Source organism: Tenrec ecaudatus, chromosome 4 (assembly GCF_050624435.1).
Source record: "Tenrec ecaudatus isolate mTenEca1 chromosome 4, mTenEca1.hap1, whole genome shotgun sequence".
Taxonomy (NCBI): Eukaryota; Metazoa; Chordata; class Mammalia; order Afrosoricida; family Tenrecidae; genus Tenrec; species Tenrec ecaudatus.
The window spans coordinates 197,347,140-197,368,827 of NC_134533.1; the positions used below are offsets into that span (position 1 = coordinate 197,347,140).

The 21,688-nt window shown below is 44.3% G+C and overlaps 1 protein-coding gene across 1 annotated transcript in view; it reads left to right on the forward strand.

Moving 5' to 3' along the window:
* NEK11 (NIMA related kinase 11) overlaps positions 1 to 21,688 on the forward strand; it is a 280,892-nt gene that overhangs the window by 120,969 nt on the left and 138,235 nt on the right. Inside the window, exons 10-12 of the mRNA XM_075547896.1 lie at positions 3,567 to 3,621; positions 6,275 to 6,382; positions 8,829 to 8,928. Coding sequence (XP_075404011.1) covers positions 3,567 to 3,621; positions 6,275 to 6,382; positions 8,829 to 8,928 — 263 coding nt within the window. The remainder of the gene's footprint in view (positions 1 to 3,566; positions 3,622 to 6,274; positions 6,383 to 8,828; positions 8,929 to 21,688) is intronic.

Genomic DNA, 21,688 nt, shown 5'->3' on the forward strand with positions numbered 1-21,688 from the left:
CACATGAAATGGGCCCTAAGCTCATGTCTTCTGCCTCCCAAACCCCTGAAAAGCAAATATCATTGTGTTGAGTGGTTAAAAATCCGTCCACAGGCCTCCGGTCGTGCAGCATCTCATCAGTGTGATTCAGCATCCTCTTTGTACAGCAGCCATCCACACCCGCTTCACGGCACTTCTTGGGATTGGTTCGCCTTTTCCCTCTCTGTCATTGTACAGATCTTTAACCAGGTTATAATAATACTTTTTTGTTGTTTTTTAAGGTTCAGTATACACACATTTTATTTGTGATTCGGGTGAAAGTTTGAAGAACAAAGAGGTTTTCTGGTTTAAATTCATACGCATTTTGTTTCATGACATTGGGATCCTCACAATGTAGCAGCCCCCATCCCATTTCCTCCTGGGCTTCCTATTTCCTTCTTTCCCATTCTTTCCTTCTTAGCTTCATCTCTGGGTGAATGCTGCCCTTCTGATCCTGAATGGTTGATTGTTCTAAGGGGGGCATTCCTCTCTGGTGTTATTGTTTGTATTATAGACCTGTCTACTGTTTGGCTGACAGTTTGCTGCAGCAGTGAGTTCACAGTTTAGTTCCAGGACAGGAGAGTGTCTACAAGCCATATACTCTTGGGGGGCGGGGGGCGGGGGTGTGTCCCACAAGTTAGTATCAAATCCATAAGCCTAGTCTTTATGGCTTTGCTTTGGTCCGCATTTTTCTCCCACTCTATCCAGACCAACTCCTATTGTGATCCTTTCGAGAGTGCTTGGTTCCCATACTTGGGCACAAGGTTCTGGACGGATTCACTCTCATGGAGAACTTGCACTGTCTCTGCATCTAATTGAGCATCATTCATTGGCGTTGCCTGTCTCTCAAGGAGAGGTTTCCTTGTACATGAAGGACCAATGCCCTTGACACTGTGGGGATAATCCCTAGAATCCTGAGAATCCGACTTCTGCTGTTGTTTAGGCCCCAGACGCTAGTGCATGCAGGAGCTCATTCTCTACACGGCAGGACCTCGGAAGATTTATTTTCTGTCCACCGCTGAGAAGAGGAAGCTGCCAGTGATCTGCCCTTGTAAATCACTAAGGGGCTGTTCATGTGTTGTTGGATGCTGCCCAGTCACTTCCAAGTCATAGTGACCTAGACAAGTCAGTTCCAGCTCATTGCAACACCACGGACCACACAAGGGAGCACCGTCCAGTCCTGCAGCATCCTCACAGTCATGTCTATATTTCAACCAGTGTGTCCGTCTGTCTGGTTGACAGCCTTCCTCTTTCAATGACCTTCTGCTTCACCAAGCATGCAGTCCTTTTCAGGCATTGGTTCCTTCCTGATAACATGCCCAAAGTAGGTGAGATGAAGCCGCGCCTCCCGCACTTCTAAGGAGCATCCGGGCGCACTTCTTCCAGCACCGGTTCGTCATTCTTGTTCCAATACAGTCACTATTCTATAACGCTGTAAATCTATTCTTCTCTGGTCTTCCTTATTCATTGTTCAGCCTGTGCATGCATATGGGGTGGCTAAATTATGCACAGCTTGCGTCAGACACACCTTTGTCCTCAAAGTGACATTAACAAATATGTTGAAGAGGATTCGCTCAGTGCAATAATACGTACTTTAGTTTCTTGGTTTACATGTACGTTGACTGCGGATTCCAGTCCAGTGAAATCTTTGGCATCACCATATAGTCTCCATTTATCATGATGTTGTCTCCTGGTCCTGTGGTGAGGGACTTGGCTTCCTGTACGTGGTCCTATAATCCACCCTAAAGGCTGTAGGCTTCCATCCTCATCAGCAAGTTCTTCAAGCCTTCTTCCCCTTCAGCAAGCAAGGTTGAGTCACCTGCATACTACAGGTTGTTCATGAGTCTTTCCATCCTACTGCCGAGCACTTCTTCATATAGTTCAGTTTTTTGTATTATCTGCGCAGTTTACAAATTGACTAAGTATGGTGAAATGATACCATCTTGACAGCTGCCTTTCCTGATTTTATTTGTATATTTTTATGCTTTAAGAGTGTCAATTTAACTATTGGTTTTTTCTAATATTGTTGTTGCCATGTTATATACAGTTAGTAGTCTTAATTTAAAAGGATATGCTCTTAAAATTTAAATGTTGATTGTGGTATTTTTTTTGAGGATTCTTTATTAGGTTAATGATACGTATTGTTAATTTTTTAAAGCCTTTTCTGATTTTAAACCATGTAGTATTCCCATGTTTTGTTCAGATGACTACCTCTTGGCCTATGTATAGGTTCTACATGAGCACAATTGAGTGTTCAGTAGTTCCCATTCTTGGTGATATTATTCATAGTTTTTTTGGATCCACACAGTTGAGTGCTTCTGCACAGTCAATAAAACACAAACAACTTTCTAGTGTTCTCTGCTTTCAGCCAAGCTCCACCTGCCATCAGCAGCAGAGACATCTCTCACTCCACGTCCTCTTCTGAACCTGACTGGATGTCTGGCAGGTCCCTGTGGGCATACTGCTGCTATGGTCCTTGCATGACCTTCAGCAAGAGTTTAACTGTGTGTGGTATTAGTGATATTTTTTTTTGGTAATTTCTACATTGTTGGATCACCTTTCTTTGGAATGGGCACACACAGGGATATCATCCAGTCAGTCGGCCAGGGAGCTTTCTCCCAAAATTTTGGCAGAGATAAGGGAGTACTTCTAGTGCTGCAGCAGTTTTGGAAAGATTTCAATTGGTACTGATGAATTGCTAGATGCTTGCTTTTCACTAATGCTTTCATTGTAACTTGGACTTCTTCCTTCAATCACATCGGTGCTTCGTCATATACTTCCTCCTGAGAAGGTTGAATACCAGTTACGCCCTTTTGATTCAGTGATTCTGTGCATTCCTTCCATTTTCTCAGTGTTTCCTGCATCATTCAATATTTCGTCCAGAGAACCTTCAATGCTTCAACTCAGCTTGAGGTTTCCTCAGCGCTTTAAGCTTCAGAAATGCTCAGCATGCTCGTCCACTTCGTGTTCTCCCTCCGAGTCTTTGCATGTTTCATCCTAACACGTCCTCTTCTTCAACTGCCTTTTGAAACTTTCTGTTCCGCGCTTTCACTTTATCATTGATTCTGGTCACTTCCAGTTCTCTACCGTCAAGACTAAATTTCAGAGTCTCTTCTCACATTCCGTTTAGTCTTTTCTTTACAAGTGTTTGAGAGTTTGGAAAAATCTCTGACCCAGACAAGGGTGCCCCCCTCCTCTCACACAAACAGCATCCCTGTACTTAATCCTTTAGCAGATACTGTGGGAATGCTGGCAGTACATGCTCAATACAACCCTTTCCCATCCATCTGCCACCCCAGTGAGTGGAGCCAGTGTGGGATCTGTGCCTGACCCCAGAAACTTGGCGTATGGGATCTTCCCTGAGCACGGAAACCTGGGGAATGGGGAAATTGCTGGGTGGTGCCCATTCTTTACTCTGAGAAGAGTCTTCATACTACTTCTGTATGGGAGAGCCTGGGTTTCCAACGGAAAACTGAGCACCTATCTTCAGTTTTCCAGCCACGCCCTGGCCTCTGAACCTGTCTTATGATTGATTTCTTCTTTCCCAGGTCACTCAGCTCTCTTCCCTACAGGACTGAGAGTGGTACGTCTTCACAAATGTCGGTAAGCCGTCTGGCATTATTATAAGGAAGGAGCCTCAGGAGGAAAAATGTGCTGTGATTTCACTTTTCTGAAATATCCTGAGTAGGTAGAACTGTATGGTATTAGGTGTTGTTGACTCAGCTCTGACTCAGGTTGACTCTGTGTACAATAGAATGAAGCCGCCCTCGTCCTGTGTCATCCTCACATCACTGCTGTCTTGGTGCCCAGTGTCGCGGCCACTGTGTCCGTTCATCCTATTGAAGTCTTCCTTGTTTGGGGGACTCTGCTTTGCCAAGCACGGTGGTTTACTCTGCGGACCCATCCCTCTGATGTTATGGCTGAAGTACAAGAGCTACAGCTTCGTCGCCGCCCATCTGAGGATCATTTGAGTATCCGCTTTCCAAGACAGATTGTTTGTTCTGGCAGTCCATGGTATAGTCAGTAGTCATCACCAACATTCAAACTCATCAATTATTCTTCCCTGTTCCTTGTTCAGTGTTCAGCTTTCATATGTCTAGGAGACAATTCAAAATATCACGGCTTGGATCAGGAGTGCCTTAACCCACATAGTGCCATCTTCTTCTCTAACCCTTTGAAGAGGGCTCGTGCAGATGTGCCCAATGCTGTATACCGTTAGATTGCTCGACAGCGGCTTCCGTCGACTTACAGTGGATCCCAGAGTGAAGTGAAGCTGCTGGCACCTTTGTCTTCTTTCGGCTCTTTATGTCGCTTCTGTGACCAGGTGTGAGGAATTTTGTTCTTTTCAGTCGCGGCGTAATCCATACCAAAGACTGTATCCTGGGATCGTCGTCATCATCAAGTGCTTCGGGTAGTCTCTCTGCTCAGGAAGTAAAGCAAACGAAGAGTGACCATCAGGTGTTATTGCCCTCGTTACAGGGGCGGAGGGAGTAGGCAGATGGACTCATTGCTGAGAGAAGCTCGGCGCGTCTCTTCACAGTGATGGAAACATTTGGAAACAGCAGTGAACCTTGTATAACATGATGAATGGAATTAGCAACATTGAATTGTTCATGTAGAAAAAGTAGAGATGCTAAGGGTTGTGTTTTATGTATGAAGGAGTTTAAAAGTGTTCATGGAAGAATTCCATTATCTTTTAATTTCATTTTTCCATTAACTTTTTGAAAACCCCTCATATATATTACATAAAAATTTCTATTCTTATCAATATGTGGATGCTCCTTGTTCAATCCACTGATAGAAATTGAGACTCTGTTAGTTTATTTGAATACTCAGGGACTCTTGATCTTTAGGGATTTTCTCCATAAGGAAGCATTCCCCCCCCAAAAAAATAAACCTCATTGCCATTGAGTCAATTCCAACTCACAGTGACCTTACATGACAGGGTAGAACTGTCTCGCTGGGTTTCCAAGACTCTAACTCTTTATGGAAGTAGAAAGACTCATCTTTCTCCCAAGGAGCAGCTGGTGGTTTCAAACTACTGAGCTTGTGGTTATCAGCCCAGTGTGTAATCGCCTTGCCACCAAGGTAATATTTAATGACATCCAAATGACTTTCTTTTCAGTTATCATATGGCAAAATATAATTTCATATCTGAGCTTCCATATTAACATTTGACAATTAACTCCTTGGTTTTCTTTAGTAACTCTTCAAAATAATTACTTTTTCTTTTTTATATCTAACATAATTATTATAATTATATATAACTGTACTGATAAGTCTGTCTGCTTCCATAAAGATTTACCCATTTCAGAGCCCCTATATATATTGGTCACTAAGCATAAGAATTGACTTAATGACAGGGGTTTTGGGGGTCTGGTACTGTAAGAGGTCCTGGTTCCTTGGGGAAGCTGAAGTAACAATACTAGCAGCAGCTTTTATTAGTAATCTGCTGCTCCTCAGAACATGGGAGCCCGACCGAAAGACCTATCCTTGGCTCAACTCACAGAGAATTTTATTAGCTTTATGATTTCTCAAGTTATAACTTTCACTGTTCTTCCTAATCCCACCCCTTTCCATTAGCAGGGAGCAGAGAGGTCGAGAGAAGTGCCTGGTCTGATCTTGGGCAGAGGCTTTGGCAGATTTAGTAGCATCTACATCTTTGACCCTGGCTTTCCCAGAAACTTAGTTCCAGAATTTGCATATTGATGGGGGCATGAAATGCTCCAGGCAGATACTTGGCTCTTTTATATCTTCCTTATGGAATTTGATGTCCTACTTAAAATAGAGCCCTCTCCCTGGCCAGCTCAGCCCCACAGACCAGGTTGCTCAGCACCCCTAGGTCTCTTGCCATCTTTTGTGTGCGGGCCCCCTCCCTACCCCATACAGCCTATTGTAAGCATCTCCCTTCCTCTTTCAGATGTCACCCTTCCTCAGCAGCACCGTCTTTGACATCTCAGGTCCTGACTTGACCCTCTTCCAAATCAGTATAGCCTGTAGTAGTACTTCCTTCTCAGACTTCAACAGGGCGCCCAGCACACCTGTGACTCAGGTTCAAAGGCAGATTCGCATTCAGTTGAGGAGGCTCCAGGGAGGCTGTGCTTCTTTGAAGCTCCCCGGTGACGAGAATGCTGTGGATCAGTGGACCACACGCTCATTGATCATGGACAAAAACCAGGCTTCCCGAAACCAGCGGCTTCCTTCCTAGATTAATACCCAGAAAAGCCTCCAAGGAGCAAATTTTCTTATCTCTTAGGAAAGAAAGCATTTCCTAGGGACAGAAGAAAGTAAGGAGCAAGTGGAGGGAAGGCTTTCTTGTTCACGCCAGGAGGAGGATGGAGAGAGGAGGCCAGGCAGGGAAAAGGCAAGATGAATCACATTCACAAGAGTGAGGCTGGCCTAATGATGCTCAGAGAACAAAGGAGGGGCAAACTGGAAGCTGAGACTATGCCAGAGGGCTGGAGGGTTTTCATCCCCCAGGGAAGGAAGGCACTGAGCTGCCAAAGGTGGAATAAAGCAGAAGAGAAAGCACTAATCAAATGGAAGAGGTTAACAAAGGAAGGGGATCCCCGCCCCCACCCCAGGGAGATGAGCAACGGAAACGTGGGTGAAGGGAGGGAGACAGCAGCCAGTGTAAGGTATGAGGAGAATAATAATTTATAATTTATCAAGGGGTCATGAGGGGGGAGAGAGAGAAAAGAGGAGTTGATACCAAGGCTCCAATAGAAAGAAAATGTTTAGAAAATGATGATGGCAACATATGTACAAATGCTCTTGTTACAATTGATGTATGGATTGTTATCAGGGCTGTAGGAGCCCTGATGAAATGATTAAAAATGGGAAAGCAAACAAAAAGGAAGGTGATGAAGACGGACCAGAGGGAGAAAGGGGAAGACCCGCCTGTCTCTGAGCTTTCTTCTCCTCTACCCAATCCATGGCTTGTCCGATGTCAGCTGTTCCTAAGCTTCCTGGGTGGAAGCTCCCTGCTCTGCTATCTCTCTGCATAGCTGAAGCAACAAATAGCTTTATTTCTCAGACACAGAAGCAGGAGATAGAATGGGAGTTAGGAGAGGGAAGACGCTCGCTATGTCACCTCTAAAAGATAAAATGTTTTTGTTTTTTGGAGGGTGTTTTGGTGTGAGAAATGCTTGCTTTGTTTTTTTTCAGCCCTTACCTGGAAGGGCTTTTTATTTCGGCAGGCCTGTTCTTGACAGTGTGGGCTTTGAAATCTTGAAGGGCAGTCCCATGTGAAAACGGAATCACGCTGGGGACCATTGCTTTAGAGGCTGGTCACTTAAAAACAACTCCGCAGCAGACTCCGGCTTTCTTTTATCCTGTGGCTTCTTCCGTGGTGCCACTGTCACCATTGGGCTTCCGTGACATGTGTGTGGACCCCAGGCCCCCATCCATGAAATGGTAACTGGATCTGGGATAGAATCAAGGCCTTCTTTACCTACAAGGAACAATTATAATAATTCTTTCCGTTCTCTTACAAGAGCACTTTGGCCAATCAACCAAGAGGCTGGACACTTTTTGTTAAATACGATCTGAAAAGCACATGAAGCCACATTCCGTACACTCTCTGCTCTTTGTGAAGTTCTCTGACATCGGCGAACCTTTGAAATTTGGAGCCAATTTTTGTCCCCTTTAAAGTGATTAGATAATACAGAAAGAAAACCTCTCAAAAATAATTTGACTGGTTTCTCACAAAATCTTCACCATAATGTGTGACCTGGCCTCTTTTTACTTTTTCACTTAAGATTAATTTGAACTTTTCGTTCAGCGTTTAAATAAGAAGACCCTCCGGGGTCTTTGGTTTTCCCGGGAGAACTAGTCAATTCAGCACCCATTCTAGATTGCACACACCCAGCCACGCAGGAGGCTGTGGGGAGGGTTGAAGCCAGGTAATTCACCGAAGGACCAATTGATGTACTCATGGACCTGCTGGGGAGATTTAACTTTCTAAATCATTTTTAATTTTTAAATGTGAATTCTTTCATCTTGTATTCTTTTAGTTCTCTTTTAGAAAATTGCGATTCTTAGTATACCCGCCACTGCCATTGAATCGATTCAGATTCATTACAACCCGCAAGGACAAAAGGGGGCTAACTGCTCCTTAGGATTTCTCAGACTCTACATCTTCCTGGGAACAGACAGACTGCTCCTCCTCCTGCAGAGTGCCTGGTGGGTTTGAACCTCTGGAATTGTGGTTAACGGCCCTGTGCTGAACCCGTCGTAGTCTCGCAGCACCTTTAGAACAAGGACTTGGAAGCCACCCCCACCCAGACCTTGAATTTTGAGACTGAGGAAGGTCACCCGGAACAAGTGCCCACTTTAAGGAGACACTGGCTTTCAAGGCTCTGGGGGACGTTCTGAGATTCTGCAACCTGTTTATTCACTTGCTTTCTCCTAGTCCTGGTCCCCAAACACCTTCTTTTAGGTTAAAAGAAAAAGTTATGTTTAAAGACACCTGACTGCCCAGTGTGTTAGGCATTGGGCTGATATCCTCAGGTCGATAGTTTGATCTCACCAGGTGCTCTGAGGGAGAAAGCCCGGGCAGTCTGCTGCGGTAAAGATTTATAGTTTCAGATTGTACGCTGCGGAAACGGACTTGACGGCAGTGGGGTGTCTTTCCTTTTCTTTGTAGCAAGCTCAAGGGAGGATTAGGTAGGTCTCTATTTCCAGATACATTTTTTAAAAGATCATTTTATTGGGGGTTCTTTCAGCTCCAAACCATTTTCTAAGAACATCAGGTACGTTTGTGGTAGGACTATCAGCTTCTCATGAGTTGTTAAATTGCCCTCCACCAGGAATGTGACGAATCAACTTCAGAGAACCTGTCTGCGTCCCAGCACCTCGTGGAACTTGAGTCCAGTGTGGAGGACACGGCAGCCGACCTTGGAGAGCACGGTAGGAGTGTCCCCTTGTGTTCAGAAGGGCGCTCTCAGCTACACACGCAGGCTGGTTGTCAGGGGGTTCTTGCATGGCACTCCTCATAGAGGAACTCAGAGAGAAGCCTGGGAGGGACGTGGCCACCTGCTGTCAGTTTTGTCAGAGCTGAGCTGTGATCTCGATGAGAAGCTGGGTCTCCAAAGGAGTGGGCCCTTTCTCGTGTCCCTTTTTATAATAGTGAAATTGACTCGGATGCTCTTCCCAGGCCAGGGACCTCTTCCTTTGCTTGGGTTCAGTGACACCAACATTAGCTTGACTTTGGCCAACTGCAGGAATGGGCTGAAGCAAAGACTTGCGCCGGCTTTCCTCAATTGAAACGAAGAAGCGACACTAGGTTTTGGAAAGCCTGTGGGGACTCCTCTGTGGATGGCTCGGTGGAAGGGGAAATGCTCAGAGCGGCCTCTCCAATGGGGAGGTGTACGATGATCGCCTAAGGGGTTTGAAAACATACGTTCTGAAATTCATTGAGCTGGTCCTATCACGCCCTGGCATTTGGAGATTCAGCAGTAGAAACCTCGCCTCCCATGCTTGAGACCCTAATTCAGTTTCTGGCCAGCATTTGTGCCTCACCCTCTGTGTGTCCGTCCGTGGAGGCTTGGGCATTGCAGTCAGGCTGCATAGGCTTCAGTGGGGCTTCTAGATGAAGGCACTCTAGAAAAGAAGGTCTGGTGATCCAGTCCCACAGTCCGGCCAGTGTAAACGTATCCATCCCAATGGTCCAATCCCTGGTGAATTTGGGGGAGAGGGCGGGACCCGCCTTTTGTTGTCTTGTGTATGGGGTTGCCATGAATCAGGGCAGCTAACAAAAACAGTTCTTTTCTAAAAAGCCCTTGCCATCTTACTCTAGATCTCAGTTTTCTCATCCAGGAAACAAGAAGAGTAACTCCTTTCGGCGCTGTTATGAAGCGCAAATGAGACCAGGCATGGGAAATACTCTTAGCTGGGAGCCTCGCATACAGCTCATGAACCTGTTTTGTTATCCATTCTCCCCAGTGCCAGGAATGTGGTGGGTCCATGAGGACTCTTGAATGAGTGGATGAGTGAATAAAGGATATCCTTACAGGACCTCTAAGTAGACACCAGGATGGCATGGCGCCAGAATGCATTACATGGAGGAAATATGCAGGTGAAGGGAAACAGGAGCGGGACTGGGAAAGTCAAGGGAACCGTCAGACGTTGCTGCAAGTCTGGCCGCAGGTGAAGGGAACGCGGTTCGGTAGACGATCCTACTATGCGGTTAAGGGAAGACTTTGCAAAGGGTCAGAAGTCCTCATGCCGTCTGCCTTAGAGAGCTGCCTTTCTGTGCCTACTGCACTCAGGCAGTGACGGGGGCAGCCCTTGAAAATAGTCTTCCACGCAAACGCAGTAGTAGTTGGAAGTCTGTGAGGAGGACCCTCAGGCTGCACCGTGGTGCCAACACCTTCGTTGGCAGTCGTTTAGTGCTTTCCCAAATGGAGAAGAAAAGCAGCGAAGCTGGGCTTGGCCAGTTATCTCAGGTCAAACTGGCACTCCTGGCCTTCCTGGGAGCACCACGAGGGCTTGTGCTGGCTGCCCCCGTGGACTGGAGACCAAGCACCTGTGCTTTATTGGCCGACAATGCGAACTTTTAAAATTGGCCCCACCGAAGGTGTCTTGTAACATATGCGCTGAGCAAACAAATGTGTGTATCAGATGCATGTGTACTTCAGACCCTTTGGGGTATGTATCATATCCTGAATATATCATTTATTAATGCCCATGCCCCTGACATGTGATTTTGAATTTTCCAAAAAATAAAACGGGTGCTTAGAAAAATGGCCCATGCACTTGTCTTTTGAGGCATATCACATGGAAAAATGGTAGGGCACGGTGTAGCACTTGAAATGGGGAGTGTGTGCTCTGGCAGAGAGTAGAGCCGTAGCTGTGTGTGGAAGGGGAAGCCCTGGGAATAGAAAGTCACGGGGTAGCCCAGGATCAAGAAGACCGAGCCCCGCCTCCTGGCTCTGGGAGGGAAAAGTACGTAAGACGGGATTTTTAGAGGCGAAAAGCCAAAGACAGGAAGTGATTTGCTCAAGGTCTCTACCCATCTTGCCTTCTAGTTCAGCACCCTTTCTGTTTCCCCCAGACTCTGTATTTGGCGCAGATGAGTAATATCAGTGGGTTTGTAATTAGGCAAACACGTCAAGTGAATTGAGCTTTCCAAGGGGTCTCTGTGCTTACATGACTGTAGCCATCAAATTACCTCTAAGAAAGTCCGACCTGTACCGACGCCAGCTCGGAACCCAAGCTGATGTCCCTGAGGTGTCAATACGATGGACAGTGCACGAGTTTACCACTTAAATGGAGCATGGTGAGATCTCTCCCTTCAGCCATCTTGCTCCTCGATGGAAACACTGCTGGAGTCCCTATCAAGCTATAAGATTCAAAATGCGTTATGAGCCGGTTGTCTTATAAAGTACTCGACACACAGCCCCTGTTTTCCTCTCAGTGAATTCATGTTTTCTTAAGTTATTCTTTCCTATATATTACATGTAAAAGGGGACTTGGACCAATAACATACTCTTTGGGATTTCATAAATCATTAAAGGACAACTACGGAGATGATTGTTGATTCCATAGTTGAATGATGAAATGAGACTTTAATTTATTGGTGAACTCTGGAGTGGTGAATGATTTTCCCAGTGTGCTCTTTGCCCTTTAGAAGATTCAACTGAAAACTTTCAGCACCTAGAGGAAGTTGGTATTTGTTTATTTTTATGTACCGTATACATTTGAAATAAAATTACACAGTCATATTTTTAAACTCCCATATCAATGTTTAATCAGTCTTTGATGTTGAATTGGAGAATTCCCTCTGGGATGTGAGGAATTAGTTGCAAGGAAAGAAAACACGGTAACAGTTAGTTACGTTTGATATGCATTTAGGTGACTGCAGCTGATTGAATCTAGCCAAAGTCATGAGTAACCTTTATCATCAAAGAGAGCACAATTGGAACTCCAAAGGAATTGTCCCTAATTAACTCTTTATTTGCAATGTTGAAGATTTCTTGCACATTAATTTCTTGAGATACTTCATTGCTGCAGAGTGGAGTTTCCTGCAAAGCTTCAAGATGGCCTTAGACTCCCGGGCCCAGGCTGACCCAAAATTTGACCTACTAACCCACCTTTTCAGACATGGAGGCTTCCTCAGAGCAGATCTTGGTTGCCTGTCCCCCCACCTCCACCACCCACAGCTTGAGTACCTCCCACTTTCTCTTTCACCCTCTCCTAGAGCGAGTCCTGAGCCCCTTCCCTGAGTTACAGAAAGCCTTGATTGACCTGAAGGGAGTTACAATTTGCCTGCTGGCAGGAATTATGTACTCTTTTTAGTACTGGGCTACCCCATGATCTTGACCTCTTTTCTTTTTAAATGCAAACAAGATGATTTCCACTCTGTTAAACTCTGAAATACTTTTATCATTAATTCTCATGGAAGCAGCAATCAAGAGATCAAACAGCACACTGAATTATGTAAATCTGTTCCCCAATACCTCTTCAAAGTATTGAAAAACAAGGATGTTACTTTGGGGACTAAGTTGAACCTGACCAAGCCATGATATTTCAATAGCCTCATATGCATATTGAAGAAGAGTTGATGCATTTGAATTATGGTGCTGGCAAAGAATATTGAAATTACCATGGATTACCAAAAGAACAAGCAAATCTGTCTCGGAAGAAGTATGGCCAGAATACTCTTAGAGGCAAGGATGGAGAACCCACATACTTTGGACATGTTTGTCAGGAGAGACCAGTTCCTAGAAAAAGATGTCAGGCTTAGTTACATAATTTCATGTCAACTTGATAAATAACTGTCAGGGTGGAGTCTAGCCTGCCAATCATGTCACAGCCTAATGATGCCTCCTTTTGGGGTGTGACCTTCTCATGAGGATTCTGGGAACTTCCTTTCTTTCTCCCTGGAGGTGGGTGACACCCTCTCTCTGTTTCACCTTCCTGTTGAGGAGATATGCTTGGAGAGCTGGAGGAGCCATGTGGAGACCCATATCTGCACTGAGATGCTTCTACTGCCATTGGATCCACAAGACTCTCCACCCACCAGAACTGTGATCTTCCTGCTTTTGGCATCATTGCCTCTGCTGCTTGAGTCTGAAGAGGAATTTGTGAACTTGTATCGGACACATGGGCTAATATCGGATTTATAGACTTGATCTGGACTGGGCTGGGATGTTTTCTCAATATACTATTGCTCTTTCATAGAAAGCTCTCTTTTACACACCTATGAGTGTCTCTTGATTTGTTTCTACAGTCAACCCGGTCTCACACACTTGGTAAAGTAGAAGCACAGTGAAAAAGAGGAAGGCCTGTGACAAGATGAATTGTCACCATATCTGCAACTGTGGCCTCAAACACGGGAACAATTGCGAGGATGGCCCAGGACGGGGCAGTGTTTCAATGCTATGAATAGGATCTAACTCAACAACACCTAACAGCAGCAACAAAAGATATAGCGAATGAAAGGACCCTCCTACAAAAAGCATACCGAATCATCCTTTCAGATGACCTGCTAAAACCAGTAGCAGCATCTGAAAATTAGGTCAGAAATTACCTGGGGTGGTGGCCGTGGGAATTGATTGGATTTTTAAAAAATTTTTAAATATATATATATTTATTAGTATATTTTTCCTATTGTATTTTTATTAGGATATACTTCACATATTATAGAATTGAATCATTCAGTCATATTAAGATTTGTACGGTCATCACCACAATCAATTTAGAACATCTTCCTCTTGTACTCATTGTCATTCAATGAGAAAATATAAAGTATTAAAAACGGAAACAACTTTAAAGTGTGCCAGAGGGTAATCAAATGATAGGTATAGCATTGTGACCTGACTACACCTGCCACAGTTGACTTTACAGGGGTCTCTGTCTGATTGCAAGGCGGTTCCCGTTCGTAGACTATGGTCAGAGGGGACTCACCAGGGGTTAATCCATGTGGGGACCCTGCAAGCAGATTGGGGGCTTTCATTGTCATCCCAGCCTTCTGCATACCAGGTGTTCACAACTGATGCTCTGATACTGTGATTGTTAGGTTTATTGTGCCAACCTTGCCAATAGAAATGTCACAGGTCACAGTTTAAGTGGAGGGCAAAAAGTAAATGGCTCTGAAAGGCCCGCCCCCGTGTCGCTTGCTCTCTGGTGGTTGGACCAGCGTGCTGGTGCTTTAGCTAGTTTTCTGCCTCAACCTGTGTGCCACACCACCTGGATCATGGATCATGTCACTAAAGCTTGAGGCTAGTGGATCCTGTCGCCTTGCATTGCTTGAGATTGACATCCCATCCGGGCCTGCTTTGCTAAGCAACCAAACTACCTACTGTTGCGCACCCACCCTGCCATTTGCTTCTTGCGGGCAGACTCTGCCTGCCTTGCCTAAGGAAGGATGCCACTGTCTGCTTCCTTGACCTTGGACCCAGCAGCCCAGTGAGGTGAAAGACTTGCAGTATATTAACTGTTCCATGAAAGTGAGTTCGACTGAGTTGTCTGTACTATGCGTGGACTAATTAGCAGTTATATCCCTTCTCATTGTATAAGCCTGTCTCTCATACATATATATGTGTGTATATATAACCATAAGTTCTCTGGTTTTGTTTGTCTAGAGAACCCTGCCTAGTGCAGATACTATTCCTTCTTTCAGATCTGGATTTTGTTACTTGTAATCCTTTGATCACACAGGCTGGTGTGCTGCTTCCATGTGGGCTTGGTTGATAACTCATTTACATGGCTGTTTATTTTAAGACAAATCTTAAAGACCCCAGATGCTATTCTTTCTTATAGCTGATGCTTCTAAAAGGTACAAAAGAAGTTTTGGGGACAATCATGAAATAGCTGGATTGTGGTAAGCGTTGCACAGCTCTATCCCTTTGTCAAAACTCAGTGAATGTTACATTCTAAGCAGGGACGGTTTATTGTCTATGCATTGTATCTCAATAAATTTGAAAGTAAAAAAAAGTTTTAAATGGGTAGAAAATTTTGGAGGGAGGAGACATCACAAGCTGGCCGTCTGTCTTTGTGTTAGCGAATGGCTAATAGAAATGGCTGGTAGAGACCAGGGTGAAGTCATGGGGATAGGAAGCCATGGGGGAAGATCTCTCGATTGTGTTTGGGACTTGACGTTCTTGGCTTAGGAAATGATCGCGGAGTTTCCTTCCAATGCCATTTGAACAGCATGTGAACACAGGACTGTTCCCATACAGAAGGTCTGAATCTTCTCGGGGAGGACACTGGGCTATTTAGAGACGAGGGCCGAGGATCCTTCAGCCCCTCTCTTCAGTCTTAACAGCTCGCATGCACACACCCACGTGACCAGCCACCCATTCCAGCAAATGTAAAAGATGAAAGTCCAAAGGAAACCGTATCAGTTGCCATTGTGTCAACTTTGACTCATGGCAACCTAATGTTTGTTAGAGTAGATCCATAGGGTTTTCAACGACTGTATTTTCTTTTTTGTTCTTGTTTTATTTTTTTTTTGTTTTGTTTATGTTTTCATCAATAATCACCAGGTCTTTCTTATGAAATGTGGGTGGACTCAGTGCTCTAGCCTTTCAGTTAGCAGCTGGGGGTGCTGACCACTTATACTCTCCCTAGCCCCCCCCACCCCCGACCTGGAACTTCTTGAAGGACCTAAAAAATCAAGATAAACTCCCTGACATCAAGTGGATTTTGATGCACAGCATCCTGATAGGGCAGCGTGGAACTGTCCCTGTGAGTTTCCTGAACTGTAACTCTTTACAGGAATAGAGAGTCTCATTTTTCTCCCACTGGGTGGCTGGTGGTTTCTGGCTGTTGACCTTGAAGTTAGCAACCCAATGGGTAACACCACCAAGGGTCTTAGAGGACCTAGTGCCTGCTAAGGTAGCTTGGGCATAATAGAACCAAAAGTAATCCCTCCAAGTATGCAGCCTAAGACAGAGCACTGCTCAGCTCTTCAGTGCTGAGAAGAGACCAAATGCCCGGGTCCATTTCCATTTGGCCAGATCCTCGCTCTCTCCCAGAGCCGTAGGGACCTTAAAGTCTTGACTTCTGAATATAAATTGATAGTGGTCCTGTTTCATATTTGTCACGCATTCCACTGAATTGCGGGTACGTTGTATGATGCTGTTTCCACCGGTCTCTAATGTTAATTCTCGGGATTAAAGGTCCCTACAATCTCCCTCTAATTTTCTGAGTCGTGGAGGATAATGAGAATGAATCTAATATTGAATAAAGGCATGCTGGTCCTCTACCCTGAGGCATAGTTAATAATTTAGACCATTCCTCCTACATGGCAAGGTGGGCAGGTTGCCGCTAACGTAAATCCAGAAGATTATATCCAATTTGGGACATTAAAGTGGATGCAGCCTAACCCCTGGCCAGCCAGTCACTTCACTGTGGTGGCCTAAGAAGACATAGAAGCAGAGGGAAATTGGTCCCCAGAACATCAGCTATTCACAGAGGAAGTCGGCACCCGTGGCCCTCTCAGAATCAATCTCTCACCTGGGAAGGCTGTAAGTGATCCTAGTCCCTCCGTTAAATATAAATTATACAGTCGCTAGTGAACCCCGGCTCCTCCCCACAGAGCAGCGAGCACCTTTAAGCGGCCTTGCTCGGTCCATGATGGTTCAGGTTTGGAATGAACTAATTAAGCAGAAGATTAAATAAGCATTAATTACGGCTTTAAGGTGGGAGCAAAGCGTAAATAGATCACCATCGGACACAGTGCCCGTTCTGGCAGCACTCTGGCTACAGCGTCCAGGGCTTTCCTCTAGCGGCAGGTTTCCTCTCCGAGCGTGGAGGGTTGGCAGTTGTGATCGTGGGTCATGGGCTCATGGGCAGAGAGCTTCCCGAGGGAAGCTGAGCCGCCACTCAATTCAGGATCGAGCCATTCAGTCTGATGCCGAGTCCTGGCCCTGCCGCTTGTCAGGCCTGTGACTTTGAGCAAGACATTTCATTTCTCCCATCCTCAGTTCAAAAATGTATCCATAAAATACGGTTAGTCATACCCACCTCCGGATTTTTATGAGAAACATGGGGCTTTCTATTGCTATGAACAGTTATGCTCTCAGGGTCTTTAGGGTCGCTGTGAGTCAGCATCGACTCACAGGCAGTAAGTTCATACGTGGGGAACGGTAAATCGAGGGATACGTTCCTGAGAACAATCAACCACACAAGGTCAAAGGGCAGCAGTTGCTAAGGGATAATGGTCGAAGGCAGCCAGGGACAGGAAAGAAGGGGGAATGAAAATATTAACCACAGCGAAGATGTGGGAGCACTGTATTGTGAGGACTCCCATCAATGCCGAGAAGCCAAATGCATATGCAATAGATTGAATGGAACAAGAAATGCTCTCTAACCTTTTATTCAAATCACAAAAAGAAGTTTCAAAATGAAATTAAAAACCTTAAAAGTTGGCATTTTAATGTTCTGGGTTTCCTTAAAACTAACTAGATGTGCCCTATAATAAGAGATCCCTGTTGACAGTAGATTATGTGTTGGGCTGTTAACTGTGAGGTAGGCAGTTTGAAACCACCAGCTGCTCCATGGGAGAAAAGTGAGGCGTTCTACTCCAGGAAAGAGTTACAGTCTTGGAAACCCCCAAATACAATTCTACTGGGTCCTGTAGTGGCTCGGAATCAGAATTGACTTGAAAGTAGTGAGTTTGTGTTGGGCTTATGCCGCATTACATGCAACCTAAAATACAATTTTGTACAGTCCGCATTCCTGCAATTAAGATGCGGCTTAAAGTAGATGGGGTATCCAATGGTTTCTTTGTTGCAGTGGCACGTTAAGTGAGGGTGCATCTTACAAGGAGAAGTGTCTTTGACTCAGTAAAGTCCATTATGGCATGTCTCCACTGGATGAGGCTAGACCAGTGTGGCTGCTGTAACAAATAAGCCAAAATTACATTCGTTAAGAAATAAATGGGGGGAAAAAAAAGAAAGAAAGAAATGGAGACGAGAGAAAAACCTATGTGGGTCAGCTCTTTATTGTCTTTGTAGCACGATGGATTCAGATATTTTTCATTTTGTGTGCTTCTCTGCTTGAAAATCACTCTCCTCCACCTCACTGCCGGACACAGGTCATCCTTGTACTGCACAGGAAGTCCAGGCTTCTTTATGTCTGGGAGAAGAGACTTGGGTCTGAATGAGCACTAGTGATTTTTGTCAAAATGCCTATCTTAGTTGAGCTTACTCTAAAATCGTAATCGACGAAACCAAATATATAACTCATTGGCCCAAGGCTTGTGTTTCTATTAGATTGCTTTATTCCTTTATAAAATAATCAGCGGACTTGAACCAAGAGGGAACTGAAATAAACGTTCTTATTCCATAGTGACTGGTGCTCACAAAGCTAGAGGAGGAAACTTTTTTCTCTAGTCTTTAAATATTATGAGTAAGCCTAACAAGCAAAGCTTTCAGTATCACTGAGGAAATTTTATTGTGGCCAAAGATATAACAAATTATGCTCTATTTTATTTGTTTAATAAATCATTGTATTGGGGACTCTTATAGTTCTTCTCACAACCCATACATACAACCATTGTGTCAAGCACATTTGCACATACATTGCCATCACTACTTTATTTTTATGCACTTAATTCAGTGGCATCAATTGTAGTCACCATGTTGTAGAACCATCACCTTTTCCAATTGCTTCCCATGACCTTGAACTTAAACTCAACTGCCCCTTAAGCAAAAACTCTTTGTCTTCTTCCCGCAGCCCCTGGTAATCGATTCGTCTCTGTGTATTTCCCTACTATAGAGATGCCATAGAGTGGGAAGGTACAATATTTGTCCTTGTGTAATTGACCGATTGCATTCAACATAGTATTTTCAAGTTTTCCCAATGTCGCAGCATATATTAGAATTTCATTTCTTAAGACCAAATATTTCACTGTATGTATGTATCACATTTTGCTTATCCATTTACCTGTTGATGGACATATAGGTTGTTTGTATCTTTTGGCTATTACAAATGATGATCCCATGAACACTGATGATGAAATTGCCTGTTGGAGACCTTGCCTTTCGTTATATACCTTGCTGGGTCACATGATGATGCTCTGTTTAACTTTTGGAGAAACCTCCAAGCTGTTTCCCACTGTAGCTGTGCTATTTCAGATGCATTCCCACCACCAATAAATGAGGTTCCCAGTATTCCACATTCTTGCCAACACTGCTTTCTGTATTTCTGAAAGGAGCCATCTTACTGGGGTCGTGTGAAGTTGCGTCTCCTTGTGATTTTGACACGCATTTCCTGAGTGACTAGTGACAATGAGCGTCTTTTCATTTGCTATTGTCCATCATCTATAATTCTGCTGCAGAGATATGCCTAGACAAGTCTTTCCTTGTTTTGTTTTAACTGCTTTAAAAGTGTAAATATAAATGGAACTTCATATCTCAGATGATCAACTTGGTGTTCAAGAGTTTAAGATACTAGCCAAGCCCCTTAATTGTTTACCCTGTACCTGCTCTTTGATGTCTCTCCCTTGTGGACTACCCTCTCCCACTTCACCCACGTTAACCCCGATCAACAGTCTCGCCCAAGGGTGGGCAAACTGCAGCTCTCCCACCCCACGTGGCTCTGTGGGGATGTTCGAATGGCTCTGCAGTAAAGTGGAAAAATTCCAAGAATGTTACTCACGTAATAGTGACATTGATTGTTTATGAAAATATATTTATGACCCTTGGTTGTGATTTTTAAATTGTGAGGGATGGGATTGGCATTTCAGTCTCAAAAGTTCGCCGAGCCCTGGTCTAGCCCATTGCTCTAATTCCTTCACTTGTGCCACTCCCCACACCCCTCACTACCTGCCCACCGCCACCACCCTCTTTGGCAAACTCCAAAGTCCCTTGGATACACAGTCTTCACTTGGGGTTTCTTTCCCTTCAGACAGTGGTAAAGAGACAAGCTGAACATGATTATTGTATGTTCATATAACAATAGATTAAATATCTTATTTACCCTTTTGTGATGGGCTAATTTCATTCTGCTTATTGTTCCCCAGGCCCCTCCATGCCATGAGGTGCTTCACAGTTTCCTCATTGTTTTCTAGCGATACTTAGTATTCCATGTGCAACATTTTCCTTATCCATTCTTCTACTAATGGACATGTCGGCTGTTTCCATCTTGTCCTTGTGTGGACAGTGCGGCACTGAACGTGGATGTGCATATATCTCTTCGTGTTATGGCTCTTCCTTCTTTAGGCGACACCCAGCAGAGGGATGGCTGATTTGCATGGAATTTATATTCCCAGTGCCATCTTAATAGTCTTTTGATGTATTTAAGTGTCTTATTTTTATTAGGTTCCAGGCACCTATTTTGTCTTCTGTGTACATTTCTTTAATTATATTTGATAGTGTGTTTATGCTATGCAGTAGTCTTTAAGTTTGTCCCTATATTCTTATTGATGATCTTTATAACTCTGGGATTTACATTTAGGTCTTTGATTTTAGATTCATTTTTGCATGGGGTGAGGTATGGATCCTGACACAGAAATCAAGAAAATAACACCACCTATGTTAGCTACACAAAACATCAAATACTTAGGAATAAACCTAACTAGAGAAACAAAATACTCATACAAAGTAAGCTTACAGAAGACTGCTACAGGAAACCAAAAGAGACCCACCTAGAAGAATAGTCCATGTTCATGGGTAGGAAGACTTAACATTGTAAAAATGTCAAAACTACTCAAACTAATCTATAAATACAACACAATTCTGATCCAGGTCCCAACTTTACTATTAGAAGAAATGGAAAAAGTAATTACTAACTTTTTATGGAGAGAAAAGAGACCCCGGATACGCAGAGAATTTCTTGAGAAGAACAAAATAGGAAGGTACACACTTTTCAACCTCAAAACCCATTATATTGCCACAGTAGACAAAACCGTCTGGCACAGGTACAATGATAGTTTTATAAACCATGCGAACTAATAGAGAACCCAGAAATAAAGTCATTCCTCTTTGTCTGCATTTTAATTGGGATTTTGTCTTTTGTTATTAAATTGTAGGAGTTCTCTGTATATTCTGGCTACTGGAGCCTTACCAGATAAATGATTCCCAAATATCTATTTCTCATTTTCCAGTTTGGCTCTTTCCTGTGTTGGTAAGGCCCTTTGAAAGACAAAAAGTTTTAATTTTGATCAAGTCCAACTCACCCAGTTTTCATTTGGCTGATTGCGTTTGGGTGTTATGTCTAAGAATACATAGTCAGGGCCTGTGCTCATCACTTGGCATCGTAGGTCCTGGTTGCTGTTGCCGCCAACTCAGCACCATGGTTTGGGCCTTGTCATTGCCACAGCATCTCCAGAGATGTGGATCTTCAGTCTCTTTAGTGCTGACCCGCAGGCTTGCAGGGAGCCCCGCAGCAGCGGCAGGGATGGAGGAACAAGTGATCAGCCAGAACCTCTGGCTGAATCTTCCTGGGAAGCTTTCTAACTTGCAGCAGCTGGACCAGGTTTCTCATTAATAGCTGTCAGCATAATCAGGACATCGTTTCACAGTGGTGGCAGAGACTCAGCTCTGGAATTCTATGTAGAAAAAGCATCTGGATCCCAGTGTTTTCAACACCTTCAAGATAAACCAGAAGTGTTTGTTGTTGAGCCCAGTGGGCCTCTGGGAAAGATGACCTTGCCTATCAGGATGTACTGCCAGTCAGTCAGCTGTGGCAGTGCCCTTGAGGATCGCCCACTCACGAG